General features: G+C 44.7%; 1 protein-coding gene across 6 annotated transcripts in view; it reads right to left on the minus strand.

Moving 5' to 3' along the window:
• Window positions 1-2,554: 2,554 nt before the first annotated feature.
• The window catches only part of BMP1 (bone morphogenetic protein 1), a 121,308-nt gene continuing 96,394 nt past the window's right edge, over window positions 2,555-27,468 (minus strand). For 5 of the 6 annotated variants that reach the window (XM_029603812.1, XM_029603813.1, XM_029603818.1 and 2 more), the window contains 5 exons: window positions 17,030-17,155; window positions 15,960-16,087; window positions 15,071-15,284; window positions 4,072-4,322; window positions 2,555-3,556 (listed from right to left, as the gene is read on the minus strand). In XM_029603812.1, coding sequence (XP_029459672.1) covers window positions 3,422-3,556; window positions 4,072-4,322; window positions 15,071-15,284; window positions 15,960-16,087; window positions 17,030-17,155 — 854 coding nt within the window. In that variant the 3' untranslated portion in view covers window positions 2,555-3,421. Of the gene's footprint in view, window positions 3,557-4,071; window positions 4,323-15,070; window positions 15,285-15,959; window positions 16,088-17,029; window positions 17,156-17,925; window positions 18,313-27,468 lie in introns of those variants that run through there. The other variant, XM_029603817.1, reaches the window with a different exon arrangement.

Consider the following 27,468-nt stretch of genomic DNA (forward strand, 5'->3'; position numbering starts at 1 on the left):
GATTGCATTTCATCTCTATCCTGCAAACCTTCAAACATAATACTGAAGCCCTTAACTTGGGAATTCTCACTTGTGTGGCTGGATTTGTCCTGCTGGTCCCCAGAGAAAGCAAAATTGCTTACCTCTAACAGGTGCTCTTCGTGGACAATAGGACAAACCAGCCACACAATCCCACCCTCCTCCCCTAGAGCTGAAGCTTAGCTACAATAAGGACTGAGGAGGCTCACATGGAGGCAGCTACATGGCAACACCTGCACATGCTCAGATGTTAAAAGTCTTTCTGAGCTCTGGAGAAAGAGCATTCTCTCTCGGCGGCATCGATGATGTCACCCACCTATGTGGCTGGTCTGTCCTGCTGTCCACGGAGATTGCCTCTTACAGGTAAACTATTTCGTTTTACTATGTGTATGGCATGGGTGTATAGACTATTATATCACAGGTTGATAAAACAAGGAGGTAGGCGATCTAAAAAAGCCGTGGGGGCAACACACACAATAGATGCTAGGTAATGTCCGTTAAAATGCTTTATTAGGAGACTCGTTGATCCAATACAAATAATGCCCGACTCATTCCGTTAAGAAGGAGACCGGCGCGCCACTTGATACAACGTTATGATTTTATATTCGCAGCCTTGAGTATCAGTCAGCCTCGGCGTGCACACCTGCGTATTGACAAACACTGTCTCTATAAAACTTCGTGCAGAAGACCAGATTCACATCACTGTTTTCTAACTTCAATTCAAAATCCTTCAGAAAAATTCAGTGGTTAAAAGATCATCTTCATACGCATATAAGATTATCTTACACAGCCCCTGAGGCAGCCCCCATGAGGGGGGGCGAAATTCGGCCTGAGTCGGGCATTATTTGTATTGGATCAACGAGTCTCCTAATAAAGCATTTTAACGGACATTACCTGGCATCTATTGTGTGTGTTGCCCCCACGACTATTATATCACATACACTGATATAAGTGGTGTTACTGTGCATACACCGTGGATATCTAAACACTATTACACCATGTACACTGATACAAGTATTACTCTGGATACACCATGGGAGTTTTCAAGCTATTACACTCCAGTGCTGCTACAAGCATTATTGTGGATAAACCACTGCTATCTGTACAGGTATGGTGAGTACATGCTCACCTGTAAATACACAACAGGTATTTGCAAAGGTATGGCAAGTACATTGTCACATGTGGATACCCATTGCCTATACAAATGCGGTAAGCATACTCTTTGATGCACTGTGATTAGTTGGCTAGTTCTGGTGAACACACTGTCATTATGCATGTACTTGATATCTGTAATAGTGGAGTGAGGGCATGTCACCATATAGCTCCATATCAAGGAGGGTAAACTTAGTTAGGGATGGATCTCCCTATCCTCCTGGTCATGAAACCTTGTTTTCACCCTACCTGAGGATACAGTGGCACCTTTTGATATTCTGCAGGTGTCTCTCTAAGCATGGTAAATGCACTGTCACTGTAAATACACTGAGTATAAATACAGGTAAAGTGAGTACAGTATCTCTAGATACACTGTGGACATCCTTCCAGTTGTAATATGTAAACTGTCATCCATTGATAGACTGCATTGTCTGTCCAAGTGTGATGAGTACACTGTAATTCGTCGATAGACTATGTGTGTCTGTCCAAATGTGGGGAGTACACCATCACCCCTTCATAGACTGTGGGGGTTTGTCCAGATGTGGCGAGTACACTGTCACCTTCTAATAGACTGTGGATGTCTGTCCAGATGTGGCGACTGTACTGCCACAGGGGCAGGCTGGAGGGATGTCAGAGCTGTCAGATAACATTTCATTTGAAATCCCTGTGTGTGACATTTGGCTTGGACTTTGCACCTGCTACAAAGCAGGTGCAAAGTCTGTGGGTACTAAAACACCTAAGGCACTGGCCAGCCCTGAATTTTCAAAGGGAAACCCTAAGGGGAGCTTCCTTTGGAAAATGTGCTTGCAGGCCCATAGGTACCTTCAGGTCAGTTTTCAGATCCAGGTAAAGTTATGCATGTAACTTTATTCAGATATTTGGGGGAACAATGTACTCACTGAATATATCCAGATAAAGTTACCCTTGTAACTTTTCCCAGAAAACTTTAGGACAGATATTTTTCCATGCAAAACTTTAGTCATGTAGCGCTTGATGTGTGTGTTCACTGGCTAAAGCTTTGCCATGCCCACAGAATGCTTCTAGTGCCTCCTCTTTTAATCCGGATAAATTTTGTGCACCCAAAATTTTTACACTTAGTAGGGGCACAATATTCAAATCTTGGTTTTTGTCTGGCTAACTCCAAAAATTAGCTGGACCAAGCCTTTGAATATTGACCCCCCTTGTATCTACAAGTTCCCCACATGGTTTAAAAATTACCCTCTAAGTGTCAATAACCACAGCACTGGGGTCTTGTCTTCACTGCTATTGTTTTGTTCAGTCACGCTGACTGTATAACAGTTTGTCAAGTTTTCATATGTCATTTTTTGCAAAATATATTTTTAACAATTCCTAAAATAAGACAGAATGAAGTTCTTAGGTGGGATGTGGTTAGGAAGGCGTTTTACTCCGGGTCAGGAAGCTCTGCCTCAGACAGAAGATTCATCTTTACAAATGTAGAAAACAAACTTGGAACCTGATCCAGCCCAACATTGGAGGCGGCTTAAATGCCACCTCATTTGCGCTATGGTCTGTATCTGCATAGTCCCTGCTTTATGTGTGTGTGTGTGTGTCTGCATGCTCCTCTGTGCGTGTGCTGTCTCCATGTATCTGTCTGTGTACTCATCTCTGTTCCTCTGTCTCTATGTTTCCTGTCAGTGTGCTCCTCTCTGCATGTCATGGCTCCATGTTTCCCTTCTATGTGTGTGTCCATGTGCTTCTCTCTGCATGTAATCTCCATGTTTCCTGTCTGTATGCTCCTCTCTGTGTGTCACTGTCTCTATGTCTCCGTTCTGTGTGTGTGGGTGTGTGTATGTGTGTCTCTTTATTTCCATGTTTTCTGTTTTTGTCTTGGTGCCTTTGTGATTTTCATCTTTGCGTGTGAGTGTGTGTACATCCATGTGTGTCTACACATGTTCATGCTCAGTCTATACACGCACACACTTTGATCTTTGAAGTTGTGGAATTGTTTGCAAGTGTATTTTTGACTGGCGTGAAAGTAGGCACCTACTTGTGTATGTGTGTGTGTGAGCATATCTTTGTACTCATAGACAGTACATGGCATGTGTATGCACTCATGAAAGAGTAATCAGACATGCACTTGTATGTGTGCATGGATGTGTACACACACATGTCTAGGCGTATTCACATACGAGTGTGTCTGCATTTTTGTACTTGGAGGTTGTGTTGTTCTCATCCAGTTTTTAGGGTGCTGACAGGACATGGAGCACATTCCCAGCATGGGAAGGGAGAATCACTTCCGTGTGTGCAGAGTGTCCTGGAACTTGGTGCTTGTATAGCGCAAGTGAAATCCTTTCTTGTTGATTGTGTCATCGGAATGGAATTTGATCATCACCGAATCTCCAGCAGAATAAACCTCTTCAGGAGGCTGATGGGGGAAAAACAGGGGAATAAATTAACCACGGAGTTACAAAACATCTCCAAACCCAGAGCTGGACATTCCTTCAGTCTGTGCTACCATCAGGTGGGGGAGAGGCGTTCCCTCGATCTGTGATAGCATCATTTTGGGGACAATTTTCAAAGGGATTCTCTGAAGAAAAATGGGTGTTTACCCGTGGAGAAAGCCTTTTAAAAATGACGGTGAGTCCTTTGTGGGGAAAAGTATGCCTGCCGCAGGAAAGGAGGCAAAGCTCTGGGCAGGGGCGGGGGCGGGGGCAGGGCAGGCTTGAAAAAGTGCCAGCCTGGATTTCTTTTCAGAATCACCACACCTGCCTTTCGTGGCTTTAACCCGCACACCTTGCACGTGCAACGCATGAAAGTTAAAGACGTCCCCATTGGCACAGACTGCCATGATTTCCTTTGTACCCGTGGGCCTGCAAGCGTCATGGGGAGGTTGAAAACTGGCCTTTTAGCTAAAGACTGCAGAATGCGAGACCCTCCTACCCCTGAGCCACAGTAGCGCCCAAGCCGTGGAGCCGTGCTGTCATAGCCGTCAAACAGTTCCATGTAGTCATAGCCACAATCTGGTTCTTCTTCCATCTCGAAGGTCTGGAAAATGAGCTCCACCCCATAGCCTTCCTCTGCCACGATCACCCATTCACAGTCAGATGCAGTGGGATAGTTATTGTCTCCAAACTGAGCATGGGAGTAGAGATCCTTAGTCTTCACCTCGGCTCTCAAGTGACCTCCGCATTCTTAAATGACATAGAGAAGAGGAGACATTAAAAACCACTCCACCATAAAATCGTTTGGCCAACAAGTTTCAGCATTCACACGACAACAAGTGCACACACACCAGGGGCTTAGCTAGCCATGGGCACATCCAGCTCTGGCTCCCAATCTCAAACAGCTGGTCTGCTCCAACCCCTCCCTCCATGCAACCCACAGGGATCAGGAAGGGAGGAGCTGGAAAAGGGAACAGATCAATTGTTTCTTCTCTGTAGTGTCTGCTCCAGACTCACCCCCCCCTCCCCTCCTGTCCCCATAGGAGCAGAAGAGACAGACTGGAGCAAACACAGCTGACATCATGTGAAACGAAACAGGAGGGGAGGAGCTGGACAAGAGAGCAGAGCAATTGTTTTCTGTTCTGCTATGTCCACTCTAGTCTCATGCCCTCCCACTCTGTCCACTTTTTTCATTAGGAGGGGAGGGGCTGGTGGAGACACAGCAGAACTTGGACTCAGCCGAGGGTAGAGTTGGGGAGGCAGAGAGGCATTCTAGATTAGAGTACAGACAGAGAGCTGTAAGTGATTGCTGGGGAGGGACAGCAGGTATATGCTGAAAGAGAGTGAATACTAGTGATGTGAGAAGTAATGCTGTGAGAGGGGATAAATGTTGAGGCTTAGGTGAGGGGAGGGTGAGTGCTTTGGGGGTGGTGTGAAAGGGGATAAATATTGGTAGAGGTGATGAGGAGGTTAAATGCTGTGTGGGCATGAGAAGAGGAGATAAATGTGGTTTCCTCCCCTATCTCCCTGAAATAAGCAATGCAAACTCGGGCTCTCTGAGCTGACGAGAGAGATCCAAGGTATGAGGGTGCATGAGAACCGTGTGGGAGGAGGGAATTTGTGTGGGGGGAGTGCAGGTGCACAAGACCTGGGGAGAGAGTGTTAAGGATCTGGTGGTAATGGGGTGCAAGAGAGAGCCAGAGGGGGGTGATGTTTGTGGAAGAAAGCCAGAGGTGATGATGGGGATGAAGAGAGCCAGAGATGGTGCTGGGGTGGGGGTGAGGCAGAGGTGGTGATGAAGGGTGTGTGCATGAAAGAATCAGAGGGAGTGAAGGGGAGGGAGGATGACAGAGAGCTGGAGGTGATGATGGAGGTGGAAAGAAAGAAAGAGCCAGAGGTAATTGTTGGCAGGATTGTTTGAAAGAGAGAGAAAGAGGGGTGATGGGGAGTTGTGTGTGATAGACAAAAGAGGTGATTGGGGGGTGTATATGATAGAGAGCTAGAGAGGATATTGGGGAGGGAAAGAAGGGATGACTGGGGATGAGAGTTATTTAGAGAGTTATTCAGAGAGAAGTTGATGGGGAGAAGGGATGATGATGGGTGAGAGAAACTAAGCGGAAAGAATGGGAGAACATGAGAGGGGTGACTGAAATGAAATGGTTGAGAGGAGTCAGAAATTCATTGTGGGGATGATGGGGATTGGTGAAAAGAGAGGGCAGTGTTGAGGAAGAAGGGAGCCAGATAGAAGGACACTGATGGGGGAGTGAAGGGTAGATGGAGGGTGAGAGGAGCAATAGAAGGAAAGAATTGGGGAGGTGAAGTGTTAGGACAGGGAGACATCAAGGGTGAGAGATGAAAAATAGAAGAGGAGTGTAAGAGGTATATGAGGATAGAGAGAGTGATGGTAATGTAAGGGAGAGATTTAGAGGCAGAGAAGAGAGAAAGGAAAGAAAATGAGATGCAAAGAAAAAATGCCAGGGGAAGGGAGGAAATAATGAAGACAAAAGCAAGAAAAAAAAGTAAAATGGAAAAAAGAGATGGAAAAGGAGTTAGAAGACAGAGAAGAGGAAATAAGGAAAAAGAGATCAAGATGAATGCAAAAGAATTCCAACCCAGAAAACAAAGGTAGGGGAAAAAGCATTTTATTTTCAGTTTAGTGATTGAAATAGTAATACCGAAATCTAACAGCTAAATGACTCCTGAAGCAAATGGGAGACTGCGTTCTGTGATGGCTTTTATTGGATCAATGCAAGCATTATCCAAAAATATTATACATGAACAACTGAGTTCATATAGATTCCTTCTTCAGATGTGAATAATGTCTCTGATGTGACATCTGGAGAAGGACCTCCATGGCTTCAAAAGCTTACATTACAATAATTTTAGATAATTCATACAATAATCCCATGATTGTAATGTAATTTTCAGTGTTACATTATTGGATATTCTATATAAATTATGAAGTCCAAATTCGGCACTGTTCGGATAGCAAAGTTAGCTGGATAAACTTATCCAGCTACCTTTGGAGGCATATTTAGTAGTGAAGCTGCCTTATTTAATATAGCCGGCTGTCTTAAAGTTATCCAGATAACTTTAGCTGACTAACTTTAGGACAGCTCTTTGGCCTGATCAGACTTAGCTGACTAATATATCTGGCTACTTCTGAATATTGGAGTTAGCCAGCTAACTCAGCTCCTCCCGGTTACGCTCCTGGAACACCCCTAACTAATAGGGTCATTTTCCAACTTGCGATATGGCGTTTTCGCATGCGAAAAAGGCCTTAACGCATGCAAAAAGCCCAATAATGCCTGGTGCGATGCTAATTTTTAAAAGGGGAGGGATTGGGGTGGGAATTATGTAAAAGTGGGCTGGCTTAGCACTTTGCAAAGCCATAATGCATGATATTGCCAAAAATAACTGCACCTTGTTCATTAGCATTAAGCTGTGTGATGTACCCACAGCGCAAATTGTGTTTTGGGCATTTTGAGAGAGAGAGAGAGATGTTACAGCTAGGTTGAGAGAGCACTGTACAAATCTCATCATTGTGTGAGTTTCCTCACTCTGAAAGACATCAAATCTTCACAAGAGAGCACTGTTCTGTTCGTACGCTAACTCTGCATGTCAAAGTGGCCCCTAACCCCTACACCACTACCTAAACCTCACCTCGAGTTACTAGGGGGGCCTCCTAGAGTAGCATAAATAGCTGCTTACTATGGTACCCCCCTCCCCAAGAGGTTCTTTCTCTCTCTCTTTTTCTCTCTCTCTCTCTCTCTTCCTTCCCCCAGTTGCAGGTAGGATATGCAATAATTGTGGTATTACTGTAAAAAGTTAACACACTTTGTGGTAATATCTGTGCTAAGATAACACACATTGCAGTAAATAGGCTGTTACCATAAAACACACTCCTCGTCCTACACATGTGATATTTTGATGACTTTAAGCCCTTAACCAGTTAAATTGTATCTTTCTAACTTATTAGCTGGCTAGAACCTAGCCAGAGAAGTGCCCAAATCTTCACTTAGCCATATAATTTCTGAGTTATCTGGGTAAATGCTTTTGTATATGGACCTCTAAATGTTCTGAATGTAAAGCGCCTTTCCATCAGAAATGGTCCCACCAAGTTTCATAGAAATGAGCTGAACAATATGAAAGAATCCATTTGGAAAAGAAACCATGTAAATGTTCTGAATGTGATGAACCAAAGCCTCCAATACCCCACCAGCACTTACATGCTTCAACTACTGCCCAATCCTACCCACTCCTTAACCACACACTCTTAGGGGAAGGCTCCAGATCAAAGTGATTTGCATGCTCATATACACATGGAACCTATACAGTAAAGGTATCTCCTCTACCTTCCCAGAGCGTACAGTGACCAACAATGAACATTCAACAAGTCTACAACCTGAAGGACAGGCAACTGCCCCACTAACACCCAGACACCCATTTATCATCTATCCCATACCTAACCCAGGGGCCAATGCAGTAACGTGTAGGATAGAGCTGCCACTGAACATGATTCTGGATTCTGGTGGCAGGAAGGGGGATGTGATGGGGCATGTGGCAAGAGGAGATGTTGGGGGAACTGGTGGCTCCTCCCACATAACACTTTTATTTCAGAGAGAGGAGGTAATGCTTCTCCTCCTCCTGCAATGCTAATGGAAGACTTTTTTTGTGGGGGGGGGGGGGGAGATTTGGGGGATGGTGTCACACTTTTGTAAGTAGGGAAGGGGGACTGAGTCGCTACAGCACTGACATTTGTTTTGTGAAACTGAAGGGAGGAGCGGGGGTGGGAAACAGGCCAGCTATTCATTTATTTATTTAAAATCATTCATAGCCCGCTTATGATGATCCAGTTGATTTAATGGATCAACACACAATAAAACACTAATTACAATCATAAATTTGAATACAAATAGCTCCAAAAAAAAGGGGTAGGTTTATGAGTACGTTTACCCAGATAACTTTAAACCTGCTCTAAATTTAACTTATCCAGAGAGCACTGAAAATCAGCACTCCCCAGCTAAGTGTAAGCCTCATCCTCAGAACATCTCTGCGCTGCATCTTTTGTTACTCAGATAGGTTTTAGCAGAATAATGATTTATCCAGACAGCAGGTGGGGGAGATTTAAAACCTGAGCTTTGCCAGATAAGTCTAAATTTAGCCAGACACATCCTTTTGAATACGGACCTCTTCATTTTGTGTTACACGGCAAGAGTTGGTAGAGGGTTAAATAATTATTTGAAAACAAGGAGAGCCTCACCCAGTGGAGTAGAGCTGGTGAGTGCCCCTTGATAAGAAACTGGCAGTGCTTCGCTGATCAGCCTGTGTAGCGTAGCCTTTGGCTCTTCCAGAATGGTTGGTGCCAATTAAGAACATAAGAACATAAGAAATTGCCATACTCGACTATTGCAACTCCCTGCTGCTAGGTCTACCCATCAACACCATCAAACCATTACAGATGGTACAGAATTCCGCTGCTAGAATACTCACAAGTGCTAACAAAAAAGATCATATCACCCCAATCCTTCGTAACTTACATTGGCTTCCTATCAAACATAGGATACTCTATAAGACACTCACAATCGTCCACAAAGCAACATACAAACTGGCTCCTATCATGCTAAGCTCTCAACTTCAACCGCATACATCTTCCAGACCAATTAGAAGCGCATACAACGGCACTCTGCATGCCCCACAGGTAAAATCATCATTGAGTAAACGAGCACTATCTTCAGCAGGCCCACACCAGTGGAACGCGCTCCCCCCAGATCTAAGACTAGAACCCAGTCATCAAGAGTTCAAAAAAAGACTGAAGACCTGGCTTTTCCAACAAGCCTTCCCAGACTCTCAATGCTACTTAGACGGGAGGACTTCCTAAATATTAGGTATCCCCAAATTATGGACACCTCACCAAGTTCTACTATCAGGACTCTGCAACTGTTCTATCAATCTTTTAGTCCAATAATTCATCATATTTTTATTGTATTTATATCGTAGCTTTAACATGTCATTATTTCTACGTTAAATAGTCAAATTGTATATTTTATATTTATTTTATTACTATGTTAAATTGATATCCGGTTATATTGTTCCATCTGTTCTATGGTTCCATGTAAAGCCCCTTTCTCTTTTGGGCAGTTCATTTTCTATGTAAACCGGAGTGATTTGTAGTTCTTACAAGAACTTCGGTATATAAAAATTAAAAATAAATAAATAAATAAATAAATAAATACTGGGTCAGACCAAGGGTCCATCAAGCCCAGCATCCTGTTTCCAACAGTGGCCAATCCAAGCTACAAGTACCTGGCAAGGACCCAAACACTATGGGGTGGATTTTAAAAGAGTTACACGCGTAACTATTTTGCATAGGCTCGGAGGCGCGTGCAAGTCCTGGGACGGCCTGTGTCGGGGCCTGCCGTGCCGGCAGACAGCCTCTGGCAGGCGTAACTCAACAAAATAAGGTAGTGGGGGGGATTTAGGTAGGGCTGGGGGGTGGGTTAGATAGGGGAAGGGAGGGAAAGGTGGGGGGGGAACAAAAAAAAAGTTCCCTTGGAGGGAACGGGGAAAGCCTTGGAAGGAGCAGGGAAAGCCATCGGGCCTCCCCTAGGGCTCGGCGCGCGCAAGGTGCACATGTGTGCACCCCCTTGCGCACACCGACCCCGGATTTTATAACATGCGCGTGACAGCGCGAGCATGTTATAAAACTGGGTGTTCATTTGTGCACGCTGGGTAGCATGCACAAATGTACCCCCGCACGTAATTTTAAGAATCTGTCCCTAAGTATATCCCATGCTATTAATGCCAGTAATAGCAGTGGCTATACCCTAAGTCAACTTGATTAATAGCAGGTAATGGACTTCTCCTCCCAAGAACTTATCCAAACCTTTTTTAAACCCTGCTAACTGCCTTAACTAAATCCTCTAGCAATGAATTCCAGAGCTTAATTGTGCATTGAGTGAAAAAGAAGTTTCTCAAATTAGTTTTAAATGTGCTACTTGCTAACTTCATGGAGTGCCCCCTAGTCTTTCTATTATCCGAAAGCGTAAATAACCAATTCACATCTACCTGTTCTAGACCTCTCATGATCTTAAAGACCTCTATCATATCCCCCCTCAGCCGTCTCTTCTCCAAGCTGAACAGCCCTAACCTCCTCAGCCTTTCCTCATAGGGGAGCTGTTCCATTCCCTTTATCATTTTGGTAGCCCTTCTCTGTACCTTCTCCATTGCAACTATATTTTTTTTTTTGAGATGCGGCGACCAGAATTGTACACAATATTCAAGGTGGGGTCTCACCATGGAGCGATATAGAGGCATTATGACATTTTCCGTTTTATTAACCATTCCCTTCCTAATAATTCCTAACATTCTGTTTGCTTTTTTGACTGCTGCAGCACACTGAGCCGATGATTTCAATGTATGTTAAAATTGTCCCTATAAAATCCACAGGATCTCTAAAACACTAGTGTCTGGTGTTTTTACACGATCGTTCTTGGAGGGGGCAGATGATAATAATTGCTGAATTTAATTATCAAAATTTAGGGAGGAGAGTGTATGGGAATGGCCGAGTCTCACTCCTCTCATACTACACCACACACATACACACCCTGCTTTCATGCTGTACTACACACACACTGCTCCCATTTTGCAGTACATACACACCCCGTTTTCACATTAATCATAGACACACTGCTTTCGCACTGACTACACACACATGCCACGCCCATATTGTACCACATGCACGTCACTTTCATGTTAAACTCCTCCCCCCACAACACAACTCTTATACTGCACCACACACATACACAGATTCCCATATTGCACCACACACACACACACCACTTTCCTGTTATACTGCACCCGCACACACACACACAAATCAACCATACTGCACCACACACACCTGTTTTCAAGCTGACTACACACACCACTCCCATATTGCACCACATACATATCTTGCTTTCACATTAATCACACACACACACAGACATGTAATAACCCATGGAAGAGTAATATGTAGTTTAGGAAGTGATCTAGAATAATAGTGATTCCTGCTGACTGGTTTACATTGGCGTTAGAGAAGCTCAGAAGGTCCGCTGATTTTCTTCCTAGACCATACACAGCTGCTGTGACTAAGGGACTGAATGAGGATAAACACAGGTTTGCCAACTCTCAGTAAATTTACTGACCAACAATAAAATACAAGACAAAAATAACACATGTGCCAAGTCCATACAAATCATTTCATGTCTGTAAAACTGTCACGGCCTGTCTCTCCCAGGAGTAGCAGCTGAGTTTGCGCTGGTGTCTCCAGTGCCAAGAGCTCAGGGTCTGCAAGGCTCAAGCAGTCAGGAGTCAGGGGCTATGTACCAGCCATGGCATGGGCAAATCTGGTGCCATGGGCTCAGATGTCAGAGGCTATATCTTGGCCACTACATGCACGATTCTGGTTTGGCCCTTGTGTATCCTCTTGGGTCTTCTGCATAGGCTGCGTCTGATGAGTGCAGCAGCACTCATCGGCCAAAACTTAGGGTAAGAGTCCCGAGAACTTTCAGAATCTGTCCATGCCTCTGCAGCTGAGGTTGTAATCCCTGGTTGGATCAGTCCATGCCCAGCCAGATGGCAGAGCTAAGTCAGTACATGGGGAGGGGGAGCAGGCCTACCTGACCTTGACAGGACCTTGTGCACAGCCAGGAGAAACCTACTGTAGCTGAAACATATTTTCAAAGACTCCCAATGCAGACAAAGAAAACTCACAAGTAAAAGAGGCTGTTAAAATCGCTTTTTATAAGTTGCATATTTTGAGGAGACTAAAGCCTTGTCTTCCATCTGATAATTGTCACACGATTCTGCAGTCTCTTGTGCTTATTGGTTTAGACTGTTATAAACTCCTTATACACTGGGCTTCTAACTTAAGCTCTACAGTGTGGGCGCTTCAGATAGAAACATAGAAATGACGGCAGAAAACGACCAAATGGTCCTTCCAGTCTGCCCAGCAAGCTTATGGTAGTATCTGCCGAGCCGTGCAGGTTACCCCCATGTTTATCAGTTTCCCAAACCGTAAAGGTCAGGGCCCTCGTTGGTTACTGGTTGAATCTAATTCCCTGTTACCCCCTTGCTGTTGAAGAAGAGAGCACTGATGGAGTTGCATTAACAATATGTAAGCTTACTGGTTACGGGTAGAAACAGCCAAGCCAGCAAGTTACCCCCATGCTTATTTGTTTGCCCAGACCTTAAAAGTCGGGCCCTCGTTGGTTTCTGTCTGAATCCCATTCCCCTTTTCCCCTGCCGTTGAAGCAGAGATCACTGATGGAGTTGCATTTACAGTATGAAGGCTTATTGGTTAATTTAGAATGCCGCTGCAAGGGCACTTTCAGGCACACAAATTATAGAAATTATCACCCTTCTCTGTGCGTACCCAGATCACTCCAGACTCCTGGGTTTTGCCTCCCTGCCAGCAGATGGAGACAGAGAAAGTTTCACTGAAACTGTACATAACCCAGTGTGCCACCTGCATATATGCACTTAGCCGGCTAAGTCTAACCACCTAAGTTTCGACCTGCTCTATGGCGTGTCTAAACTTACACAGATATTTATGTGGCTAATTCCGAATATCGATAGTTAGCCATTTAAGTTATACAGCTAACTCACTCCACCCAATCCGCCCAGTACACTCCTACTATTTGTTCATGCAACTTTTAACAGTATAAGGGACTTGTATGGTTAAGCCGGGGCCGCTGAACATAGCCACAAATTCAGTGGCCTCTACTTAGCCACATAAGTCCTGCTTATCTGGCTAAATAGCGCTGAATGCGCTTTGAATATCGGGTCCGTATTGTTTTGTGGGGGAAGTGTTTTGACTTAGCCCTCCCCATGGGGATCCAGGGCTGGGATAGCCTGGTTCCCATGCTCTAAAGACTTTTCCTGCAAGAGAAGCCACAGGCACAAGACCGAGAAGGAAGGATCAAGATCTCTAGATTTCCACCCTATGGGAGCAGGACAGGCTGGGTGACTGTGAATAAACAGGACTTTTCATGTTTGAGGGGACACCCCCACCTCCCAATGGGATTCCCATTTGGTCTGCTGGGAAAGCTTTGTGCACTTTAAAATCACCATGGGAAGTTTTACCCAAATACCTGAGATAAAGGGCACCCACCCAGAAGAAGAAAATTACCTCTATACATCAGTCAGCTGTAGTTTCACCTTCGTGCATAAATGGAGTTTAATTTCATTGTTAGAGAATCAGTAAACGTTTAATTTAATACCTAATGCTTTGTAGGGATGTGCTTTGTTTTCAGCCCACCGTATTTCTCGCGGTTCGGGCCGCTGAAATTCAGGGGGACATTTCGACTTTAGCACGCACTAACCCGAAAACGAATTTTTCCCAAACCAGGACGAATTAGGCAATTTCGTTTAAATTGCCTAATTCGTCCTGAACAAATGCACATCCCTAATGCTTTGTCCTGCCTGGTTTGTCCCAGCATCCCAGCCCTTGCTATACACCATCGCCTGGGCCATAAGCAAGAGCTTCCCCCCCCCCACAAAAAAAAGGATCCACCCTTGGGGCAGAGAGTAAAGTTGTGGGAGAAGCGCCAGCAGGAGCAGCCCTGAAGAATAAATCAGTTTGTGTGCCCTTGGGACTTAAACCTCCCCAATCAAGGGCTACACTTACTTAAGGAAGCTTATGAATCATGAACAAGGTAGATGTAGATATTAACACTGATATCAATACCGCTGAGGTAGTTTTCGCAGATAGATATTCATTTTAATAGCTTTTCACAGCATCCATCCAGGGTCATATTTCTAAATGTTGGCAGTGTCTGATTTTGTATTCTACATTAAGGGCATTTTATGGCATCTTTGGAAATAGCTGTGTCTAATTGTGTTGTGTCTGTTGTTTTAATATTATGTGTATTGCTTTGTTCACCCCTGAGAATTTTCAGATCGAGTGTTTGTAAAGGTTTTGAAATTAAATAAATGCATAAATAAGATAAAGGAATGAATCTGGGCACGGTAGGTCCAGCTGTGCACAAAATAGCATCAGTAAAAGGTGTGGCCATAGTAAAGTTTGGTAATCAGTAAAAATCTGGGAGACAGTGAGAAAAAAAAAAAAAAAAGTTTTCATGAGTTGGCAAACCTGTTGGGACTGTAGGGCACAAAAACCACTCCTCCGGGATCGTGTGCCGTGATGCTGAAACGGTTGCGTTACCCTTTCATGGCCCTGAGAGAGGAGGGCTTACCAGTGATTCTTGTTTGTCTGTCCCCTGTGGCCTGCGGTGAATCAGACTACGTGGGTGTACGAGCAGGGCTGAGGTCAGCTGGGGCCGAGAAGAACAAAAGACGGCAAACGACAAAGCCCACATGATTTGCCTCCCCCCCCCCCCAACCGAGGCACCGGGACCATCAGCCTAAGCGGTGATATCATGATGTCACGTGTGCTTTAACCAAGCAGCTCGCGGGACTGAAAAAATGGCAGCCTCCTGGCGAGTGAGATTTACCTGAGGAGTGAGTGGCCTCAAAACCCTTCTTCTGCACGGAGTTATCGGAAATGAACTTGAGGAACATTCTGTTGCTGGTGGAGATAACCGGATCAGGACTCTTGCTGCCACAGTAGCGGCCCAGCACCGGGCTTTTGGCATCTTTGCCATTGTAGATTTCCAGGTGGTCGTAAGCACATTCCTGGTGAGCCTCGATGTCCAAATCTGTGAAGGTCTAAGGCAAGGAAGAGAGCGAAATGCAAGGGGAGTGTGGGGAGTGGAGGGGGGGGGCAAAGAAGGAGAAGTGAAAGGCGAAGATAAAAACTGTTCGAATCAATTATTCTTATCCGTCACCATGGAAACCAAGCTTGGATGTGGAAACCTAAAATAATCAGACTGCACCCCCACTGCATTCCTGCAGTGTTCTATTTTTATAGGAAAAGCTCCAAAATGCAGAGGAGCTTATGAAAACCAGAACTCGTTCAGCCAGCTGGCAACTATCAGAGAGGATCCATGTAACATACTCACGGACAAGCGAGTGCACACATGTGAGTACCCACACATTCTATGCCCCCGTGAGGTCAATATTCAGTGGGTCTGTCTGGCTAAGGTCGGGGCTCAGCTGGACAAACCCAAGGTTTACAATTTCCCGTCCCTCGCAGCAGCTACGTTTTGCTCCAATAAAAAAGGGGGCGGCATTATATTCAGTGCTGCCTGGCTAGGTTTAGGCAGGTAAGTCTGGTCGTGCTGGAGAGCAAGCTTTACTCAGATAACAATAAACTTAATCGAATATATTCAGTGGAACTTATGTACCACTAAATATCTCGACTAAAGGTACCCAGCTAGGGTGCTGCTTCAGTGTGGATTGCATGCTGGAGTCAGTCATGAATGCCCTGTTGCTGTACAATACCAGTTTGATGCGATGTCCTGCAGTGGTGGTGATTGCCCAGGTACATTCCTTCTTGCTTGGATACTTGTCAGGCCAGTTTGGACTTGTGATGGTTCCACTGGCACCGGTCACCTTGTGATCGCATCCAGCTAAAACAAAACCAAAGCAAGCACGGGTTATGGAGGGGACCCCTTGCAAGGATCCTTCCCCTTTCATCCTATAAGCAGAGGCCAATGAGGCACTCAGTGCCCAGGTGCACCCCCTGACTGATGGGACACACACGCCCTGCTCGTGCAAACCTTCACCCTTAGCACGGACCATGACAACAGCTTATAGGCAGGGGTGGCCAACTCCAGTCCTCGAGAGCCATGACAGGCCAGGTTTTCAGGAAATCAACAATGAATATGCAAGAGATAGATTTTCCTACAATGGAGGTAGTGCATGCAGATCTATCTCCTGCATGCTCATTGTGGATATCCTTGAAAACCTGCCCTATCTGTGGCTCTTGAGGACCAGAGTTGGCCACCCCTGGCTTACAGTATCACCTGCAATCCATGAAACAGAAGGCAGTGTCACCTTTTCTAAATTCAGAAAACATATACATATATAACACGCACAAACACACACATACACACAGACACATGTTTGAAATCAGTTTTCTCGAATTATGCCTCTGCTCTGTTGTGTGCACACACGCACATACTAGCTTCCTGCATTTTTTCACAATGCACCTCCCAGCACTCTCACATGGGAATCAGCTCTGAAAAAAAACACCTCTCTTCTTCTTTGCAAACCCAATTTCAGAAGCATTAGATTAGGAAGCATTTGACACGGTCACTCTTAACTCCCTGGAATGGCAATTTTCTATAAGTGGATTTTGCAGGATTTATAGGTAAAAATCAGTGGATTGGATGCTGAAGATTCATGGATTAATCTCGTGCTTGAAGTGAGCTCTGGACAAGTCTCATATGCTGACTATAGCCCGAAGCAAGCGAGCATCTGCACAGGCACTCAGGGGAATTGGTGCTCGAGCACTCTCCTCCCTGGCTGTTTCCAGCTTCTTACACTGGGTTTGTACAGGCTATCATTACCTTCTTTACAGTCGTGTTTGTTGTCATGAAGCACAAATCCGCTGCGACACTGGCACACGTAGCTGCCAAACGTATTCACACACTCCTGCTGACAGTCCCCGTTGTCTTTTGAACATTCATCCTTGTCTGGAAGAGAAGACAGGAAGCAATAGCATGAAACAGACATGAAAAGGGTGGGATTCCTTTACTGGACCACACCTTTGAGGATGCATCAAAAGTTCACAAGCGAGTTCCCAGGTAGAAAACAGTTTTGGCCCAGGTATAAAGGAGTGGCAGCAGTACCCCCAACTCTTATCTTCCTAGGTCACAGCAGCTCCGCCAGCAAAAAAAAATTCTTCAGCTCAGCCAAACAGTGTGAACCAGCAAACCCCGTGGAGGGACTTGGTGAAGCCATTGGCGGTGACATTGGGCCATCACACATGGGCTGTGGGCTTTCTGCTTCATATGTTCCTGGAACGTGAAACCCAGGAAGCAGAGCTGAACATGCAAAGTACAGAGCGTGTCCTATCTCTGGCATGCTGTTAATATATTATTATTATTATTATTATTATTATTGAGTGTGAGGAGGAGGGGAACTTCAACAGCAAACCGCCGCAATATCTCTCAGAAATCCGGATGGAAACGCTGTGGTTTTTTTGCTCCGATGCCCCTCAGCACAATCAATAATACCGCGATATGCTTGATGAAGGCGGTGGGGCCAGCTCCGCGTTGTTTCAGCCTCGTGGCGCAAAGCAGCTGCCCAACTGCGAGCTGCCAAGTCTTCTCAGGCAGAGCCCCAGAGCCAAATCCTCGAGGATACGCCAGGCAGGTGAGTGCCAGCAAAACCAGTGATGCAAGAGAGCCAGCGCCTGCTCTAGAGACAAGCGGGAAAAACCAGACACGTGGACAACAAAGGCTGCAGAAAAGACTGGGGAGCTGTACCCCACTTTACTTAACAATATAAAACGAATGTCACACATCACAACTGAAATGGAGCATAAGCTGGTCTGGTCCATGACAAACCAGGAGAGTCTTAAAAACAATGATGAGTTCAATGAGGAAAGAATTTCGTCGGAGGAGGAGGAGGGCGGCATGGTCTTCATCTGAGGAAAAGTAAACTGGAGCAGGAGTGGGCAGGCTTCCATCCTGGGGACTTCATTAGATGCACATGAGACTGGCAGGATTCCCGAGAAATCAGCACAGAAAGCCATGGCTTCAGTTAGGCACCCGAACCCTCTTCTGGGTCCGGAATCTCAAGCCAGGGCGTCCTTTAGAGAGCTGCTGGTGCTGCTGATACTTCTTTTCTGAAATGAGAGGGAAGACAAAGGAAGGAAGAAGGCAAGTCTGCTTTATATATCCAGGCTGAATCAGTGCAAGGATGTTCTTCAGGCTCAGAAGAAATGGGAACTTTCAAAGCAAGAGTACGCAGGAAGAGGGGAGAGGGTTTCAACTGCCAGGGGGGGGAGGCATGAGGGGAGGGGGGGGGAGCAGGGACAAGGCCATTCTCAACAGCATGCAGCGTTACAAGAAAGCCAAACTGAAGAAAGAAGCAAACGTGACATAGCAACCATCAAATCACCCCGAAAACTGTGACAAGCAGGATGCAGACTGTATCCATGCATTTAATAAAATGCTCTTTTGGCTACAAAGCCCCTAGAGGGCAAAGTTAGTCAGTTGACAGCAATCTGAAAAGGCTGGAGATTTTTTGTGCTATTTTTACCGGGTCTAGGTTATTACCCTTCCAGTGCTGTGCAAGTAGAGCTGCCATTGGACTCACTCCTTGGCAGGGAAACCCAAAGGGTAAGTGTCTTTTTGATTAAAAAAAAGCTTTGGAAGGAATGCCTAAACTGCTCAGAGCTATTAATGAATGGACTGATATGTTTGGTGCTGTACTGGTCCTAGAAATATTAGAGATACATTAGGTAGGGATTATGGAAATCCGACAAGACCTGTGGGTGGAAAAGCTTCACGTGAGTCCTTAGAATGCACCATATGAACTAATGGATCTCCATGAACTAGAAAAGGTCCACCAGCTCAGCGTCCTTCTCATCCCACACCCCTCCAAAGGAATTAAGCTTCTCCTACCCTTTTTAGGATGCTGGTATAAAACAAGTATGGATGGCAAGGTTCTTTGCTGAAGATCGTAATTACAGTGTTGGTTTAGGTTGAAAGAAGTCAAGAGGTCCATACAGTCTAGGTCCAGGAAGTGTCTGTCTTTGGGTGCACTAGGGCATAAGGCATTCTGAACTCCTCCAGCTATTCCTGTTTTTCCATATAAAGCGATAAGATAAGTGACCTTCTTTAGTTCTGCTTTTTACGGGTAGCACAGCAAGAGATACAACCAAAGATTGTTGGGTACAGGGGCTCTTATTGCACACTTAGTAGAATTTTCTGCTTCCAGGATTCCCTGTCTAGTGTTGAGTAACGTGCTGGTACCAGATCAGTTGTATTGGTAAGGCCCCTTCAAGAATTAACACCAACTATTATGGCAGAAGAGAATAAAGAGAGCCTGACTAAAGCATAGGAATATATGGAGAGACTCTGACATACGTACCTACAAAGTCATGCGATTATTTTTCAAGAATCAACTTGATCAAACTGTCACCCCCACCAATATGAAATCTGCAAACTGATTACAGCTTTAAGTACTTGAAAGACTGTTTCCATAAAACCTTCCGGTTGGAAAACTCCCGCTGCTTTATTGAAGAATAACCAGGATGAGAAGGACTTACCTGCAACTTTGTAACTTATTTCCAAGCTGCCTGACAACTGATGACTCTTTCCAGTCCAGTCATGGCACTTAACAGAGAGGCAGAGAAACGGAAAGAGCCAGTCGTGATTTCCACTCACGAAAACTTTCTTCCACAAAGGAAACCCCAAAAAAGTCCCTTTTAATCTTAGAACGCCACTCACAGATTTATATAGTAACAATGATATGAAATTATTATTATGGCCGCATCATCAAGCTTGACAACGTGCCTACCTGATATTCAAGAGGAGGCCGTCTGGTCTTTTAATCATTTGCGTTCAAGATCTTTTTTTGAATAGTATATGTATTATTTCATCAGCTCTTTTTTGAACACATTTACATTCTGTTCAGATTCCTACATGACAAAAAATACATGTTTTAGTACTGTCAACTTTAGCATGTTACTTATCTGGTGTTGGCAAAAATGCTCCGACCTTCCATCAGGACGACCATCGTCTCAAAAGGTTTGAATCAATAGGAACAGAGACCATCCAAACGTCAGCTGTCAGCTTACAACAAGAAACCATCCAATCAGAGACTACGTATACGAGATGATGTCATATCTGTCCACAGCGTACCGCCGCTGTCCTTCAGAAAACATGTGTTTCTACAAGAATACATTTAATTCAAGCTCTGCATTTAGACCTTTAGGATGCAATGTATCCAGTAGATGCATCCACTTCTGTTCGGCTTGCACCAATTTCTTATTCATGTCTGCTCCCCGCCAATGTGGCAATATCTGTTCTATAACGCATACTTTTAATTCATCAAAGACATGTCCCTTCTCAGAGCAGTGCACGACTATAGGTGCACTCAAACGTTTTGTTGACAAACTTGATCAATGTTCAGTCTCTCTAGTACGTAACTGTCGTGTGGTTTTACCCACATAAGTCATTGCACAGGGACACATGATGATGTACACTACCCCCATTAACTTGCATGTAGTGTGTTGTCTCAACGTTATAGTCAATTGAGGATTACTGAACTTAATATGGGTGGTAGTCATCATATTCAAACATACAGAGCATGACCCACAAGCTTTACCTTAGAGCCAAGTTTACTAATCGAGACTGGTTGTTTCTACCACGTAAAAAAGACGAAGAAGAAGTGCTGACATGTGTAATAACCTTCTCCCCTATGGCACCTGTGATTAAAGATGTGATTTTTCAAAATTGGCATATTTTGCACAGGTTCGCTGAATTTGAGTCGAGACTCAGGTTTACTTACACCAAGGGTTCGAGTTTAAAGGACCAATTGGTGCATTCAGTCTCCACAGTTCAACCATTTAAACAGAGTGATGGCTCACATAAAGCTTGTGGGTCATGCTCTGTATGTTTGAATATGATGACTACCACCCATATTAAGTTCAGTAATCCTCAATTGACTATAATGTTGAGACAACACACTACATGCAAGTCAATGGGGGTAGTGTACATCATCATGTGTCCCTGTGCAATGACTTATGTGGGTAAAACCACACGACAGTTACGTACTAGAGTGATCGAACATCGATCAAGTTTGTCAACAAACATTTGAGTGCACCTATAGTTGTTCACTGCCTTGATAAGGGACATGTCTTTGATGAATTAAAAGTATGCATTATAGAACAGATATTGCCACATTGGCGGGGAGAAGACATGAATAAGAAATTGATGCAAGCCGAACAGAAGTGAATACATCTACTGGATACATTGCATCCTAAAGGTCTAAATGCAGAGCTTGAATTAAATGTATTCTTGTAGAAACACATTTTTTCTGAAGGACAGCGGCGGTACGCTGTAGACAGATATGATATCATATCGTATGCATAGTCTCTGATTGGATTTCTTGTTATAAGCTGACAGCTGATGTTTGGATGGTCTCTGTTCCTGTTGATTCAAACTTTTGAGACGATGGTCATCCTGATGGAAGGTCGGAGCATTTTTGCCAACACCAGATAAGTAACACGCTAAAGTTGACAGTACTAAAACATGTATTTTTTGGCATGTAGGAATCTGAACAGAATGTAAATGTGTTCAAAAAAGAGCTGATGAAATAATACATATACTGTTCAAAAAAAGATCTTGACCGCAAATGATTAAAAGACCGGACGGCCTCTTCTTGAATATCAGGTAGGCATGTTGTCAGGCTTGATGATGCGGCCATAATAATAATTTCATAGATATATCATTGTTACTATATAAATCTGTGAGTGGCGTTCTAAGATTAAAAGGGACTTTTTTTGGGGTTTCCTTTTTGGAAGAAACTTAACAGAGAGGCCCATGGGAAAAAAAAGTATGCAGGGAAAACTGCACTGAAATTCAACTCCTCGTGGTAAGCAAACGGTATGTTCATACATCAGGAGTTTAAAAAAATTCACACACACTTGAGCTAAAATGCGTGCTCATCCTTTTGCATAAGCTGAGCCTGCATTTTAATTTAGAAGGGGGAGAGGAAGGAGTTTATAGGCATACAAGGAGTCTCCAGCCCCCAAGCCCTTGGGCTTGCACGGCAAGGGGCAAGGCTGGCTCCTGGCTGCTAGTGGAGCCCCCTGCCCACGGAGGAAGCAAGATCTAGCCTCCAGTGGCACAGGAAAAGAAAGCCCGGGGCAAAGGAAAAGCTATCCTCCCTTTCCTGTTTTATGTGCAGAAAATACAATTTTGTCTACACAAAGCATGTTTTCTGTGCATAAAGTATGATTTATGTGCACAAAAAAATGTTTTCAGTGCAGACAATCTATTTAGTGCACATCAGCCATATTTTCTGCACAGAAAACATGCTCTGTGTGGAGAAAGCCTATTTTCTGCTCAGTACAAGTCCTGGCACCGGCTTCTGCTTATAGGCTAGCAGTAGCCCTGGAAACTTCACTCTGACTAGGAACTGAGTTTCCAGTGCTAAGAAAACATACACTTATTTCAAGCACCCCACTGCATGGGGCAGGAGCAATAGCTAACACTTTCATTAGTTTAGGATTTATATGCAAGAGTGCTCACCGAAGCGCAGTTTTATGCTCACTTTTTTTATATATATACGTAAATCTCCTTGCTGCATCAGCATTCAGCAGTAAAGTTTGTGCACAAAAAATGTGCACACAATTGAAGGTAAAACTTTGCATTCTGCTGAGCGCACCTTATTACACTGTCTCACCGTAGGGAAGATTATTTCATGTTTTGGGTCTAGAAGTCATCCAAACGGCAGTCTTGACTTATATATACCAGTGACTCCTAACTGAAAGAAAGGTAAAAGGCTGGAATGGATCCAGGCATGGAATGAGAGAAGCTTTTCTACCAGCATATTGCAGAAAAATTTGAGTGGAGGAGCCTAGTGGTTAGAGCAGTGGACTATGAACCAGAAGACCATGGTTAGAGTCCTGCTGTCGCTCCTTGTGACCTTGGGCAAGTCATTTTACCCTCCATTGCCTCAGCTACAAACTTAGGCCTGGATTCATCTTCCTAGCGCAGAATGGTGAATCCCACAAAAACGGGGAGCGGGTCTGCGAAAGCCGGCAGCCATCGCATCACCGCGGTGTTATCGCTGCCGGCTCTCGCACCCAATAGCGCCACCGTGAAAGGTGGTGCTATTGGGCACGCTACTGGCGATGATAACGTAACTTACCTTATCGCCGCCAGCGAAGACATCGCTGCGTCCGCCTCCTCGCTGCCCCGACTCCACCCCTGGCAAGCTATCGCACGCGAAAAGGAACTTTTCGCATGCGATAGGCTTAGAAAATAACCCCCTTAGATTGTAAGCCCTCTGGAGATAGGGAAATACCTACAGTACCTGAATGTAATCCACTTTGAAGTGCTGAAAAAAGTGCGAAAAGCGGAATATAAATAAAATAAATTGAAACCCAGGGGGAACAACCCCCAATATGTCAAATCTTAAAGTGATGGCACAGGCAGAGGACTGGAGAACCAATGGATAAATGGCAGGAAGCAATGGCATTTTAGAAATCTACTAATATGGTCAAGCTGACCCCAAATTATTTCTCGGTTTCTGCTTTTCTTAATCCCAGAATTTGCAGATTGATGGTTGATGTTCTGATGTTCTCTTCAGTCCTTTGCTAACCTTTTGGACTATTCAGTCAGAAGTTTCATCATATTTTTTTCTCTATCCATTTCCCTTTTACATTCCCTTCCATTATCTGTCTTTGGACCTTCCATCTGTTATCATTGGAATGCCAATGGAAGAAGAGGATCTTGAAGGCAAGAGAGATATATTGACCAAGAAGATTTGTAAAATGCAAGTAGCCCACAAGTTTTGGAAAAGCCCATAAAAGAATGTGTTTTCATTTAAATCTTATCAGTCCTTAGACAAATAATTTATGCTCAAGCAATCCAAGAGAATACAGCCTGATCGGAGAATGGAATTATCCAGAACTCTAATAACACTGTGGAAAAGGAAAAAAGGTGATGCTCAAATTAAGTAAAAAGAAGGAAATGAAGAATCAAAAATTAGCCTTCAATAGCAGGTGAAGTTGCTACAGGTAAAGAGAACGCGAATGGGGGTATCACTGGATGCCCAATGCTTTGGGTCAAATGTTAGTCATCTTATGAATCAGTTCCCCACAAGTTCTCAGCCTCCTGCTGCTGGTCAGAAATGGCAAGACATGATCTCATGGCAGAATGAAGAACTTTTCTGGTTTCACAGATGTCTGTGGCTGCCTGAAATTACAGAATAGCACCGCAGAGAAACATGGAAATGGAACCTCATGCACCACAGTGAATGACGGCAGAAAAAGACCCAGCTGACGCCTCCTGTCTGCAGTGCCAGGGATATATCCCAGCTGTCAGTCACAGAGCACTCAATCGGTTTTTGTTTTCTTCCTCATTGGTTCTTTACCCTCCTGGGTAGATGAACATACAAGATCCCATACTCAGTCCCAATACCTAGCTTTGTAATAATCTAATTGATTAGTGAGACATCCAGCTTTCTAGTTCCCCACTGACAGCCAACCTGCCGGTTCTGGTAGATTTCTGTGGTACTGCAGCCTACTGGTACCAGCTTGCCAGTCCCATGGGCTGCTGTGTCTCGAGGTTGGGCTTCAGTTCTTCACATGTTGCTTTGTCCTTATCACCTCGCCCCTTTGCCTCTGCTCTTAAAAAGAGTAAAATGATGGGCTGTGTTTGTAATATTGCAGCCTCCCAGCTCTAGTCCTAACATTGTTCTCTATGTCTGTCTCCAGTGTGCTTGAGTTCAGTTAAAGCACTGGTGTCCATCATCTTTCCAGGCATCAATAAAGCAGTGTTTTTGTACATTTGCTCTGATCTTTCCTCCCCCCAGCTTCATATTATGACCCCCTTGTCTTTGAAATTCATTGTCTAGGGAGAATTTCTTCTCCAGTGATTTACTGAAATCTGTCAAATATTTGAATGTTTCTCTCATATCCCCCTTTTATTTTCTTTATAGAGTTTGGTCAGAAATGGCAAGACATGATAGCTCCTTTCAGAATGGCTTCCATCCTCACAATGCCCATACATAGGTACGGCCTCCAGATCTGAAGGTGGGGTTTCACCAGTGACCTATACAAGGCCCTCTTTTATTCCTGCCGATGATACCTCTACTTACTCAACAGAGCATGCTGCTCATTATCATAATATAGCCACCCCGGTGCTGAACAACCACAAGCTTGGGTAAGATTTGGACCCAGCTGCTTTTAAGACAACATTTTTTTTTTTTTAAAGGAAATGCCACATTTTGAGGGTGAAGAGATGCGAAACAGCAAAAAAAAAAAAAGTAACAGACTGCTACAACAGCCAGAGGATGGGGTAAGGACGGTTAAGAAGGATCTAAATGCAAGGAGAGAAAAGGAGGAAAAAGAGACTTACCCTGACAATCTCCTTGAAGCAGACTTTCTGCCGTAAGATGACACTGCTCCATTGCTCTTACAGGCTCATGGGTTGGGCAGTTTCCTTATTTGCCTCAGTCTCCGTCTAAAAGAATGCTTGGACTTGACGCCTAATGGCGAAGCATCTATCACAACTTCAGGAGTCAATAGCCAGCAATGGGGCTGGGGCAAGTGAACACTTCTGAGGCTTTTCCTCACAAAGCCACCAGGAGCTACTTGCGGTGGCTACTCGTGGGGGGGGGGGGGGGAGAGCTCTGGACCTTGACAGGAAGATTTTGACAACCAACAGAGTTATTCTGTTTATTTTTGCTTCTGTTAGAGCTGGAGAAGGCACGCAACAATAATTTCTTCACGTGGTATAATATAAAAAAAAAACAAACACAAAACAAACAAATAAGTAGTGTTTTTTTGTTTTTTTTTATATACTGGAACATATTGAAAGCTTCATCTGCGCCCAGAAGCACACGGGATAGATGCTTACACCAAAATGGACTTTTACACCAGAAGCATAGCAGAAAGCAGAAGGACCCACATTGCCCTCTGCAGTGCTTCTGCTCCACTGGACAGCAGGAAGATGTGGTATAATGAATGCTGGCAGACCTTGGCACAAGCACAGCAATCAGAAGGGCACCCGATGGGGCCCAGAAAATGCGCGGATGCGCTTTGCAACCGCTTTCTTTCCATTCTGGTTGTTTTGTAGCTCTCAGACACTTCCGAGGATCATCAGTGCCTGCCAGCTTAGCACTCAGCCTCCAGAGAGGAATAATCTCCTGTCCTCGGTGGGGGGGCCCTATCTCGCTTACTGCTTACTGCTTACACTTTATTTTCACCTTAGAAGGGGCAGAACAACGTCACATTTATGAAATCATTGGGTTAGGCAAGAGAAAGGTGTCACTGTGACATCACAAGGCGTAGCAGGGGAAGTGACATCATCAAGCATGCCCTGTCACATCATTGTCAAGCAAAGCAGGAGAAAGAGGCTGAAATGTTACAGAGCAGAGATGCGAGGCAGCCAAGGATTTCCATCCACTGCAAATTTAAAAAGGCAAAAGAACGCAGTGCCCCGAGCTAGTAGTGCGCACCGTGGGAGGGGGGAATACAAGACTTGGAGGTATTGCAGCAGAGCATCTTTTATCTGAAATGGTTAGGGCCAAGCTGGTTTCAGATAATGGAAATTTCCCCCCCCCCCCCCCCCCCTCCCACCACCTGTATTTTCAGATCATGGGAATGTTTCTGCATAATGGATTATTCCAGATAACAGGAGTTTCCAGATAAAGGAACTTCCGATATAAGTTGCTCTACTGTATTTACCAAAACCCCCTCCAACCATCACTCGGATTCCCAGGAGACATGCAGCACTCTCTGGCCACTATTCACAGAGCCCCCGGAGAAATTCTGCGCCCCCCCCTCCTTCCAATCACTTCTCACTAAAAAATTAAAAAGGGGGGGGGGAGGGGTTGGCCCACCGTGGCACTGCCATGCAGCAGACCTGGGCTTCAAGCTCTGCTCCGGGTCCTCCACTCCCCAGGTTGGCCGGTGTTGGGGATGCTGCTGAGGCCGCCTGCACAGCCCCTGGATGGGGTTCATAGAGGTCCATATCCAGAAGATTCATGCAGGTGAAATCTGCTTTAACCTGCACAAATGTGGCCCTTTAAAAATGTCTCCCCCCCCCCCCCCCCCCCACCACCTCCAACACTTTTTGTTCAGGTACTTTCTCCACACAAAATCTTCCTGCTGGCAAAGTTCCCCAGACAAAATGGAAGCGGGGCTATTGAGCTAAATTTGTGCTGGCCCACACAGATAGCTGTCCTAGAGTTGTACAGCTAACTTTATCCAGATATTCAGCGGAAAGTTCTGCTGAATATCTGGATGAAGTTATAGGGA

This window comes from Rhinatrema bivittatum, chromosome 5 (genome assembly GCF_901001135.1).
Source record: "Rhinatrema bivittatum chromosome 5, aRhiBiv1.1, whole genome shotgun sequence".
Lineage (NCBI taxonomy): Eukaryota > Metazoa > Chordata > Amphibia > Gymnophiona > Rhinatrematidae > Rhinatrema > Rhinatrema bivittatum.